Raw genomic sequence first — 13,182 nt, 5'->3', positions numbered from 1 at the left:
TCGTTGGCCAAGTCAGGTGTAGAACCTGATTACAAAAAATGGCATACTCTTAGGGTTTTCCAATTTGTTTATTTGGGAACCAATAGACTACACGTCACAAAGGCAAGATGCTTATGAAGCAGTTCGGTGGACCTCCCAAATCTGATAATTCATCCAAACCACCAAAGAAGTGTCCAATATGTGAAAGAGTTGGACACGATGTGAAAAACTGTTGGTACAACACCTTCAACAAAGGTTTATCCAACAAATCAGATCAAAAGAAGCCATTTCAAAGTGGCAAACCATAATGGGAGTAGAAGAACAAACAGAAACAATAAAGCAATGTTGTTGAAGTAGAAGATTCTCTAGATGAGGAATATGTGCTTGCGGCCCAGACTTTAGAAGATGGTTCACAATCCACATCAACATGGTATGTTGATTCTAGTACTACAAAGAACATGACTAGACAAATGGAGTGGTTTCTCACATTGAAACCCTATCATGGTATAATCACTCTTGGAGATGATACCACCCATGAAATCAAAGGTATTGGTGACATCTCTTTGAAGTTTGGTATCAATCATTATAGGCTTACTAATATCTTGTATGTGCTAGGACTTAACAAAAATCTCCTTTCGATTAATCAATTTCTTGACTACAACCTTAGGATTGAGTTTGATAGCAATCAAGATAAAAAGATTTGTCTTATCAAAGAAAAGTCTAAAAATGAAAAGATTGTTGCCAGTGCTATTGAGATTGGAAAAATTCTTAGGCTTGATATTGTTGCTAATAATCAACCCTTAGCGACTAAGGATTCAATCATCTTGCTATGCTTTGGAATTCAATATTCGGTCACTTGAGCACTAGTTACTTGCTAAAACATTGTAAGAATAACATGGTCAAAGGGCTTCCATCACTTGAAAAGTTGCTTGCATTTTGTTATAGTTGTATTGTTGGAAAACAACAAATAGCACCTTTTCATCCAAGTGAGCATCATGGCAATCAACCTTTGTAGCTGGTACATACCAATTTGTGCGGCCCCATGACACCTCCTCATAAATGATATACGTACTTTTAGGTTTTTGTTGATAATCGCACAACGAAAATATGGGTATATTGCTTGTAGCATAAGGATTAAGATTTTTGCACTCGGGTGGAGAAATATACGAATCAATGTATTCACACCCCCCACTCAGATTGAGGGGGGGAATACATCAGTGTAGAATTATCCATGTACCTAAAGGAAAATGGCATTCCGTATCAACTGACTATGGCATACACACCTCAACAAAATGGTGTTGCGGAATGGAAAAATGGTGTTGCGGAATGGAGAAATGGCATCATCGTGGAGATGGTCCGAAGTATATTGGAAGATTCTCAACTAGAACATGTATATTGGGCCCTGAAGTTGTTCATATTGAAATTTATCTTTTGATTCATGCACCAACCAAAGCCTTTGATGGAATCACTCCATAAGAAGCATGGACAGGGATAAAACCTTGTATCTCTCATCTTCATGTGTTTGGATGCACTACCTATATTTATATTCCTAAAAAAAAAAGGAAGAAGCTAGATGAAAAATCACTGTAATGTATTCTTCTTGGATATAGTACTGAATATAAGGCACATCATCTGATGGATCCTAAAATAAAGAAGAGATATATTAGCAGGGATATAATTTTTGATGAAAAGAATGATATAAGTTCTCCCACATCATCACCTACGTTAGATAGTGCTCTTATATTCAAAATTGATGGTAAAAATGATGGAAACATTGATAGTCAATCAACACCCACCAATGTCACAAAACCATTACCAAAATGGTATACTAGTACGATTAGAGATGCAAAGCTAGATGGAGTTCTAGACACTTCAACTTCAGGTCTAAGGACTCGTAGCATGGCTTGCAATGATGTAAAATTTGCACTAATGACTTCAGTTATTGAAAATTTTGAGCCATATTTTGTTCATTAAGCACTAGAATGAAAGCCTTGGAAAGAGGCTATGGATGTAGAGTAACAATCTCTGATGAGAAACAACACTTGGGAGCTTGTTCATCTATCACCTGGTAAGAACACAATTTGTTGTAAATGTTTTTTTAGAACTAAATATAAAGAAGATGGTAGTATAGATAAACATAAGACTAGACTTGTAGCCAAGAGCTATGCCTAGAGAGAAGGGATAGACTATGAGGAAACCTTTGCTCCCACAACAAATTATACCAAATGAATGTAAAAAGTACCTTTCTTAATGGAGACCTTGAGGAAAAGGTTTATATGACCCAACCAGAGGGATATGTTGCACCTGGTAAAGAAGGAAAGGTGTGCAAGCTAATCAAATTCCTATATGGTCTCAAATAGGCTCCTAGAGCCCGGTATATCAAAATTGATGAGCATTTGGTAAAACATGGCTTCACTAGGCATCCATATGATCCAAACCTCTACCTCAAGGATCAAGGGGGGAATATTACATGATCATTAATGTATATGTTGATGATTTGGTTATCATGGGCAGCTTAAAAGCAATGGTTGAAACAACCAAGAATGATCTCAAGAAGGCTTTTGATATGATGGACGTTAGACTACTGCACTATTGTCTAGGCTTAGAAGTATGACAAATAAATCACCATATTTTTGTGTCACAGATGAAATATGCCAAGATACCTCTTGAGAAATTTAGAATGATGGATTTGAAACCCATGTCTACACCTATGGAATCAGGTTTGCAGTTATCTACATTTGATACATCTCCTCAGGTGAATGCAACTCTCTATTGATAAACGATTGGAGGTTTGATCTACTTGACTTACACCAAACCAAATATTAGTTTTGTTGTTAGTTATCTATCAAGATTCATGCAAGAACCAAAAATGTGTCATTGGAAAGCAGCGAAACGATTACTAAGGTATATCCAAGGTACAATGAATCATGGTTTGGAATACAAAAGGAATGATCAATTATTCTTGATAGGATACACAGATGCAGATTATGCAAGTTTTGTTGATGATATGAAATCCACTTTTGGAATTGTTTTCTTCTTAGGTTCGGGACCTATTTCATGGAGAAGTAAGAAGCAAGACATAGTTGTTCGTTCTTCAACATAAGTAGAATATCGTGCAACAAGTGCACTAGTTTGTGAAGTAGTTTGGCTACATTGCATATTAGAAGGATTGGGGGTACCACAAAACCAACCTACAGTCCTCTATTGTGACAATCAAAGTGTTCTTAAGCTTGTTCATAATACAATATTTCATGAATGGACCAAGCATATTGAAGTTGACTGCCGCTTCATACGAGAACATGTTCAACAAAACAACATTTAGCTTCAATTATGCTCCACCCAGGAACAATATGTCGATATCTTTGTGCCAGTCCTCTTGCACATGTGAAGTTTGAAAGTTTTCAAGATTCTCTTATTAATACTTTAAAAAAATGATGTAATAAGGGGGTTATGTTGGATATTCCATCATTCGTAATGATTGTTTGATTGTTTGATTTGTTATTGTTTGTTTTTGAGTTGTTATAATTTGTTAGCCTATTTAGGCTCCTATTTGTTATTTGTTAAAATCATGAATGCACGGCTATCCATTTCTACTTTGTATAAATATATCACATAATACAAGGGATGATATTCAATTGCTCTACCAAATCTGATAATAATAGAACCTACATCTTGTGATAAATGGCAGAAGAACCCTAAACTTTTGAATAAATTCTCTGTTGATGGTATTACCCCTTTCATGCAGAAGCTCCATAGCTCAGTAAAGGCTTTTATCAAAAGGTGGAAGAATGGAATGTTGTTGGTGTTCAAAGTTGATTTGGTTATTTTTGAGTACTTGGTGGCTTGCGTTATTGGCCTCTTAGCTAATGTTAGGAAGATTTTCAAGGATCAAATTTTAGCATCTAAAGAAGCCATTGCCCTATTCTTCAAGAATGATGAAATTGACAAGGTGAAGAGGATCAAGTCCAATGGCTATGATAAAGTTACTATTAAACCCTTTTGGGCTGAAATAATTGAGGTTTTGATGGGGTTTGGCACCTTATATGGTCATTTTACTAGTTTGTATGGTCACCACTTCATTCTACTCAACCATTTTTGACATAAGAGGCTAGCGTCATTCACCATTTATCTTTATCTTCTTTGAATGCTGACATTAACGAACATAAGAATTCTTTGAATGCTGACATTAACGAACATAAGAAGAACTCCACCTATCTTGTGCTCCATGAGGGCCTTATACTACTTATAATGGAATATGATAAGTTCATCACTATTCTCCTTAAGCCCTCTAAATCAAAACACAACATTGAATTTGCTAAGAATTTTAGGGTCCATTAATTTGATATGTCCATGGAGCTAGAGGATATTGAATTAGGAGGGGAGGAGGAGTGAGTTGATATAGGTACTAAAAGAAAGTCAACTTCTAGGAAAGGCTTTAAGAAACTCCAAGAACCTAACATTTTGTGGTTGAATGGTTATTCCATTGATGATATTGTTGAGGAAATTTACTCTATTTTAGCTCAGATGCCTAATCCCAATACTAGGATGGAAGGAAAAAGGAAGGTGATTAGGGTTGATCGAGCATGGAGGTGGGGGAGACTTCTAGACCTAGGATTGCTAAGAAAGGTAAGAAAGCTAGAAAGGTGATACAACTGGAGGGAAGAGTGGTGTTGTGACCCAAGAGAACTATATTGAGAGGGGTGATTTGAGTATTGAGGAGGATGCTATTGCCAAAGGTGATGTGACCTAGGATTTACACCTTTCGACTGGTGATGAGGTTTTTGGGGGAGCTAAGGAGGGGTACCCTAAAGAAAACCCTATGGAGAACACTACCAATGTTGAGGATGTCATTGTTGGCCATATGATGGAATTGATTATGTGTTGCATTGATGTTTTGTCATTGATGTCAACACTTGCTATTTGGGTAGTTTATTAGCTTTCGGTAGGAGGATTGGATTGGCAAGATAATCAGTTGATTGCCACCGGTATGATCTGGTTGATGAAATATGCTTGTATGGATGCTTCATATGCTTCTAAAGTATGTTTTAGTTAGTTGGTGCTGACTTGATGATCGGATGCTATCTTATGTTCTAGTAATCTTGCTTTGTTGATTCGGTAAGGGTTTCACCAACAAATCTTTATTGAAGATCTTTGATGTTATACATAAGTGGTGTTGGTGCAGCTTCTAGAAGGGATTTAGGATGCTGATGGTGATTGTGTTTGTGCCTCGACTAATTGGTGTCACTACTTTGGCGTGTGTGGATCTAATATAGGTCCGATGTTATCTAGGTTATGGACCAGTTTGCATGAAACGTGTTGGTGGATCCTTCGATGCGCTTCTGGGATGTTTCATTGATTGGATGTTGTTTGTTTGGCCTTAGGCCAACATGTATTATGATTTTATTTCTGGATATGTAATGGATCTATTGTATTATCATTTGTGTAGCCGGCCTAATTGGTTAGGTCTCGGGTTGGTATAAATGTATGTAAGGTCTCATTGTAGATCATGTGTGGATATATGGATATGGGCAAGGAGCAAATAATGTAATAATCATTTATGCAGAGGATTTGGTTGATCGTAGGTGATCGAGTTGGGTTTATGTAAGAGGTTTTAGACCTCCGGTATTGAACTTAACTGGAACTGTAATCTGGCATGTTTGATGCTATCACCAACAATTCTTCTCTTTGGATTGTAGTCCAAACATCTTGAGGTGGTTGACATCTCTGTAGTCAGTGAGACTCCATTGTGATGAGCAGTGTGCCTTCCTGCATGTGCAAGCCCCTATTGTAATCATATACTTGTTGCAGAAGTATCATCTGACAGTGGGTAGGGTTTCCCACCATGGTTTTTCCTCATTAAGGTTTTCCACGTACAAATCATGGTGTTATGTGCTATGGTTGCATGATATTGATTCTTTGGTTTTCATTTATGCTTTAATGCTTAATTAGTTATACCGGTATAAGGTTTTAAGTGCTTTAATTTCAATAATCTGTTAACAACTAATTCATCCCCCCCTCTCAGTTGTTCACCGGTTATCCTAACAGTCACTATGCTCATTATGCAGTCTGCTAAGGGGCTGGTCAACCTAACCAATTGGTTCATCTCTAAAATTAGCCTTATTAAAGAGAGCATTAATTTCCTTTCTAATAGAGTTGATGCCATGCAAAGTATTGGTAATTGAAGTTTGGGTAATGAAAACATAATGAAAATATTGGCCTTAGTTGAGGAGGGGGGTAGGGATGTCAAGGTGATGAAAATAGATCATGAGAAGAGGATTTTTCTACTAGAAGACACTATGAACAAGGTTCACAATATGTGAATACTGTTATTTTTCTCAGCAAGTATGTTGCCTAGAACAATGCTATGGGTATTTGCATTCTTAATGAGAAGCCAAGGCCTTGAGGATGGGTGATTTTGTTGGATTTTGCCAAGATCAAGAAGTCATTGAAATGTACATGAAAGAGACATAATATGGGATAAGAATAGACTGTATTCTCATCAATAGAAAATGATCAATAATCAACTGGATTATCTAGTTCCATACAATGTAGATGAGCCTGCTTATATAGGCAAGGCTAGGGATATGTAGGAGCACACAAGTATGACATGTGGCTCAATAAGAAACAAGGGTAGGTAGGAAATAGGTGTGGGTAGGTAGGAGAAATAATATAATATTCCACATGAGGTGGATCACCCACCGAAGGTGGAATTATCACTCCACAATAAGTGGATATGATAGTGTAATAACAAGATCAACACCATAAGAGGTGGAATTTCTCCTACACACACTATCCCAATGTGGCACAAACACCCAAGTGTGTGGCACAAACACCCAAGTGTCTCATATCCAAACTACTATGAAATGCATTATCCTAAGTAAACTTAAGTAAGTGTAATAATATCCATGATGAATAATTATTTACACCAACAGATTTAAATAAGGTAAGCGTACTAGGGACTAGGAGGATATTATTGAAATCAATGTTGATGTTGTGGGCAATGTTTCTGATCAAGGTAAAAAGGTGTCAGTTAAGGCACATAGACCTTCAACTAGGACTCAAAGCCAAGCTAAAGTTGTGGGTGATCATTCTCTAGCTATCTAAGAGGTTATGGATCTTCATGATTGCATTATTTAGAAAGATCTGGAGGCTACTAAAATTCTCGAGGAATTACAATAGGCTGGTTTGGGTTTGTGTCCTTGTTTTGGTCAGTGTTTGTTTCTTATGGTTTTGTTGATGTTGTTGGTTGGCTGCCGAGTCGAGTCTAGTCTGCCTTTTGCTTTTTGGCAACATTTTGTTGTTGTAAAAGGTTTTGGAGCCCCTTCAAAACCTATTTTACCTTAATTAGAAACATTATTCACCCCTTTTAAAATATTTAAAAATAAAATAATAAATTACACAAAACAAATACAATATATGACTGATTTTTTTTATATTTAAAATATATTATCTTAATAGATGCCTATTTAATCTGCAAAATAGAAATCTAGTTCTCTTGTGACTTAGCTAAGATTGGTGAGATTGGCATTGGCTTTGCCTTCTTTTCACATTCTCTTTTTTATTAGTTTAAATGTTTTCTACATAAATTACTTATATAACTGATTTTTCAACCATTATTATTAAAATTTATTAGATATTTAATACAATAGAAAAATGATCACTTTCCTTATATATTTATAAAAAATATTATACTACACATATTTTTAACTTAAAAATCAATAAATGACTTATTATTCAAAATCAAATTTCTTTAAAAAGAAATGAAAATGTAATATAATTTCACACCCAAAAAAATAAATTTAAAACACATAAATTGTTGTCTGCTTGGAAAAAAATGGTAATTGCAAATGAGAGATGGGTAGTAGTTACCCTAGGGATCCTTGTTCCTTGCCAAGTATTATACCTAATGTTTACGGGAAGAAAAAAGAATGTTAAGGGCAGTTGGACAGGCTCACTAAATCTTGTAACTTCTATCTGGTTGAAAGGAGGACATGGACAAAATTGAAAAAATGATTAGGATAGGAGGGCGACTCCATCTTTCAAGACCATGCAGAGGATGTGGATTACACAAAGTAGCATGTATAACACATTTTCTTTTAAATCTCAGAACTAAAATTATTCATTTGAATTTCATCTTAGAATGGTTTAAACTTATACATTCCTATTAAGGAATCTTTGTTTTTAACTGCCTCATAACTACCAAGATGAAGATCAATAAGAGCTTTAACCTATCAGGGAAAATGCTGTAATTCGAGTGGGTTGAACATGGAGTCTGCAACCATGGGTAGCAGTAATGGTGGCGGTGGCGGTGGCAGAGGCAGAGGCAAGAGGAAGTCTGTCTCCAAATCAACAAGAGCAGGTCTACAGTTCCCTGTTGGGAGGCTTGCTAGGTACCTCAAGAATGGCAGATATGCAAGAAGAATTGGCCTTGGAGCCCCAATTTACATGGCTGCTGTTATGGAATATCTTGCAGCAGAGGTTGGTACCTTAATCTTTTTAGGATTTATTCTATCATCATTATGCTTTCAATTGGGTATATATGTAGGGTTTTGTTATTGGGTTAAATTGCTTAATTCAAGTAATATGAGATTTTTTTAATCTGGGCGTTTCCAAACATTTGATGTATGTAGTAAGCTCTGCGAACATTAATGACCTTTTTGCTACTTGATAATATGATTTCGTTTAAGTAATTTAAGGATATTTTAACTTGGTGCTTTGTTATAATTAAACTTCCTGTTGTTTCTTTTAGGGTTTGCTTAAAAATTCAGCTTAAAGTTATTGTTTGTTTCTTTGATATCGATTACTGCTTTCCATGTGTTTTTGGTTCACTGCCTTTTGATGACTTGAATATGAAGTCTGACTTTGTAGAACAACACAGAGGAAAATGAGCATGATGATGAAGATGCCTACAATGATTTGGTAATATGAATACCTTAATGGGCTTTGTGTGATATAATAATATTTGTTCTTTTCTAACTCACTGCTTATGTGATTTGTGTTTGTTTTCTATATACTGATTTATAAAGTTTGTAATAGTGTTATTGGATGTCTAGGCTACAACTTATAATAGTAAAGGACAATAGAATGTCTATTAACACTACAATAGGCATTCTGTAATTCGAGGAAGTGACTCCATTTGAGTCACTGGCCATCTAGTTTGATATGCTTATTGCTTCTCATATTTTTTTTGGTATACCATACTTGTAATATTGTAATATTGTTTATGGATGGCTTAATACAATCTATAATAATGAAAAAAAATAAAAATATATTGTTAAATTATAAGTATGGTAAGGAAGATGTGTATCATTATAGTGAGGTTTATGTGATTGAAAAAAACTGTTCATACTTTTTTGTTGATTGGTTTCCGTTTATTTTCTTGTGGCGTGTTTTTCATTATGAGGGTATTGTTTCTTTATTAAGTTTATTTGAATTTACACTTATTTAGAATGTTATAATTCAACATTTGAAATTTGAAATTTAAGTGCATATTAAATGTTTCCAAGAAACACAAATTTCTATTATTGAAGTCATTATGATTTACCATTTGGGCTCATTCTATTTAACTCGTCATTCTCCATCCCTTGTCCCAAACCCATTGGATTTAATGTAAGGTTAAATATTGTATTCCCATGGCTATCATAATTTGGCAATTAGAATGGAACTCTAGTTTGTACTTTTAAGACTCACCACTCTCCACCACTCACCATATTGATTTCCATACCTTTATGGTTTGTTATATTTAAAACAATGCTTTTATTATAGTAGTGTAACATAATAATGCTTGATTAATATAATAAGGAAAAAGAGTACATTATTTTACCACCATAAAACAATATATTTTTAGTAAATGATCTAGTTTCAGTTTGAGAACTAGAGTACAACACTAATTGAAATAGATTTGTGTCTATTAGGTGTTCAAAAATAGAATCTATATAGAAAAAGAATGATAGGAAATAACAAGCCATGTCAAATACATGAAGAATATGTTGTTCTTGATTCATTGATTGGATGAATGTAACATATTATAAAGACAATTGTAGGAAATAGGTTCCCATTATCGGTTAGGAAATGCTAATCCTCTATTTGCAAACCTTTTCCTTGGTAAGTAATCCTTGAATGCTTGGAATGATTTATCCTTTATACTTTATTGGCGAAAGGGTCACTTATCAATCATCATTCATGAATCCACAAAAGCAATCATCAATTATCAAATCAAGCAAACAATCAATTAGAAAAGGATAAGATCAAATGATCAAGAAGATAAGTAAGAAAAGAATTAATGATCAGAGTAAGAGCATAAAATAATTATATTATAGAAGCAATTAGATCAAGATAAATCTATGAATATAATAGAATTATAGGCATATTTAGATGTCCATGTTGTAGTAATATTGGCAGCAATTAATGATCTTATAAGTAATATAAATGTTGCCATTTATTATATATGATAAGGGATTCATTAATAATCTATTTGGAATTTAGAGAAATGGTTGCAAAATAGGAAGGCCAATCAACATTTCAAGTTCACAAGAGGTGAAGACCTGACATAACCACCATCAAGTATGCCATCCATAGGGGGTTAAGCCTTGTGGGTTGGGAGGCATATATGTGCTCCCGGGCTTGGTGGAGGGAGGTAGTCTTCTTACTCTTATCAAGCATGCCACCCATCGGGGTTTAAGTCTCATGCATTGGCAGGCTGGTTAATGCTCCTAGGATTGATTGAGGAGGATAGAGTGCCTCCGAGGTGATGGAAGGGCAGCCCACCTTCCATGCTCTCGCAGTACAAGGGTGACCAACCTTGACATTGCGGTTTGCAACATTTCAATTCCCTAAGGAGTTTATTATGGGACATTGGAACATTTAATGTCTTAATTAGATCTTAATATGAGAATGTTATATGACTTTATGATGTTTACTGATGATTAGAAAGATATATGATATAATGACTTATGATTTAATGTCAATTTTTAGTGACTAATATTGTGTGCAAGACCTAGACCAAGTTTTCTCTTATAGAAAGCATTTCAATCGGTAAATTTGCATTCTTAAACGATCTGTACTTATTTTAATTGGAATTGTGGTTTTAGGGCAAATTATAGTAATATTCCCATAAGAAATATTACAATCATTCGGCTCAGTAGATTCTAGGTAAGGTTTTAATTTCAATAAACAGTCAATGGCTCAATATTTTAATACCTTTTCAAATATTTATAAAACTTAAATGCAGAATGTTAGAGGAATCTGAGGTTATCGTAGCTTGACAATACAGCCTTTGTTCAGCATCTCATAAAGATTCTATTTTTGTTTCAAGGTAGACCTTGTATACGAAATGTGGGTTGATATCAATCGATAGAAGAACAATTTGAATTTTTAGTTATATAAGATGCTACATTTATGTTCATAACTGTGATCTGTACGTTATGAAGATCATAGTTTTAAAACTCTTTGACTCGCCTCGGACTCGCCACGGACTCGCGAGTCCTTTGGCGAGCCGAGTCGACTCGCCTAGGACTTGCGTGGCGAGTCCAGGCGAGTCCCTGTGAAAGACTCGCGAGTCTTTCGCAAAGACTCGCGCGAGTCTTTCACTCGGACTCGCGAGTCTTTCACAGGGACTCGCGGGCCCAGAAAAAACACGCCCGTGGGGCTTAAAACCAATTTTTTTTTCATTTTTTGACTTCAATTTGGGTTTTTTTTGGCTGGAGCAGGTTAGAAGGGTTTGGAGGAGTAGAGGGAAGAAGGAAAAATCAGCATTAATTTCTTTATGTTCTCTAAATGCATTAATTTCTTTATGTTTTTTTGTAAAACTACGGTTTTTTTTTTTGCCGAGTCTTTGCCGAGTCTTTCGCGAGTCTTTCACGAGTCCGAGTCCGAGTCCAAAATTTTGGTTTGCCGAGTCCGAGGCGAGTCCGAGATTTTCAACTATGATGAAGATCATATATACTGTTTCAACTTTCAAGGGAATCTCATCTATATAACATGGGTTTGATTTCACTTTATATCTATGCCGAGCCCAGCATTTACACAGAGGACAAAATTGAATCTATTTGGGAGAAAGTTCTATTCAGCTAATATGTAGGCTATGTTGAATATGCAATGTAAACTAAAGAACAAACACATAAACTATAACACACATTAAGATGAGATTATCAGAATAAGCTTTTATACTCATCTTGAGGGGAATATATTACAAGAGTATAAAGCTAGACTTGCATCCAAATTGTGTTATTCTATGGGTCGAACCCCAATGATTTTACTTGTGTTAGGATTGTGTTTTATAATAATTGCGTTTCTTGCTTTCAATGATGTCCAATTTATCAAAACTGGAGAGTGGGAAGGTTATATGACTATAATGTTACACGAAAAATTTATTCTGTCAATCAGAACTGTGATTAGTATGGCAGGAAGACTATATTTTGTTTCAATGGAATTGTTCGAATTAATGATGAAAATAAAATTTTCATTTTTAGGCATATGAGTTGATGATTTGTGTTGTTATTTTTCAGATTCTTGAATTGTCAGGAAATGCTGCTAGAGACAACAAGAAGAATAGGATTACTCCACGGCACATTCAGCTTGCAGTCAGAAATGATGATGAATTGAACAAATTGTTGGAAAATGTTACTATTGCATATGGAGGTGTAATTCCAAACATTCATCAAGTTCTGCTTCCTAAGAAAACTGCAGAAAAAGTTAAGGAATCTGCAGAGGTCTAGATATTATTTATGTGTCTCTCTCTTGGAAACGAGAGAGAGGAGGGGAAAATTATACAGGCATTAATTATATTTAATATTATGTTACACATTCTTAATTTGATGGTATGAAAGAAAATGAAGTAGAAGAGTGAGTATATATATATATGTCCAATGGAATTAGAATTGTGATTTTACATCTGAATTTCACATACTTCAATGATCAAAGTCCATGCCTTTAGCATTGTCAATTGAGAAGCTTGAAAAAGGAATCCTTCCTTTTTTCTGGATTAAGATTAATGTTAAACTTTTCATGTTCAGTTAGTATTCAAACCTAGGACCTCCTATTTGTTACTGGGGTGTTCTACCACTGAGCCTACTGGCTCTCTTGGTAACCATCCATCTTTGGTTCAGGTGTGATCATTTTTCAGCATCTTCCTTGAATTGGACTGAAATTGCTTACGAATCCTAACTTGGCCTGCTCTGCTGACTGATCCATCTTTGATTGGGA

General features: G+C 35.2%; 1 protein-coding gene across 1 annotated transcript; it reads left to right on the top strand.

Moving 5' to 3' along the window:
* Positions 1-7,860: 7,860 nt before the first annotated feature.
* LOC131057115 (uncharacterized) lies at positions 7,861-13,182 on the top strand. The gene is made up of 3 exons (XM_057991299.2): positions 7,861-8,058; positions 8,215-8,457; positions 12,486-13,182. Exons 2-3 carry the CDS (start codon positions 8,245-8,247, stop codon positions 12,693-12,695), a joined length of 423 nt encoding a protein of 140 aa, XP_057847282.1. The 5' UTR covers positions 7,861-8,058; positions 8,215-8,244; the 3' UTR covers positions 12,696-13,182.

Source organism: Cryptomeria japonica, chromosome 5 (assembly GCF_030272615.1).
Source record: "Cryptomeria japonica chromosome 5, Sugi_1.0, whole genome shotgun sequence".
Classification (NCBI taxonomy): domain Eukaryota; kingdom Viridiplantae; phylum Streptophyta; class Pinopsida; order Cupressales; family Cupressaceae; genus Cryptomeria; species Cryptomeria japonica.
The sequence above is the reverse complement of the archived record's forward strand: the minus strand, read 5'-3'. Positions and strand labels throughout refer to the sequence as shown.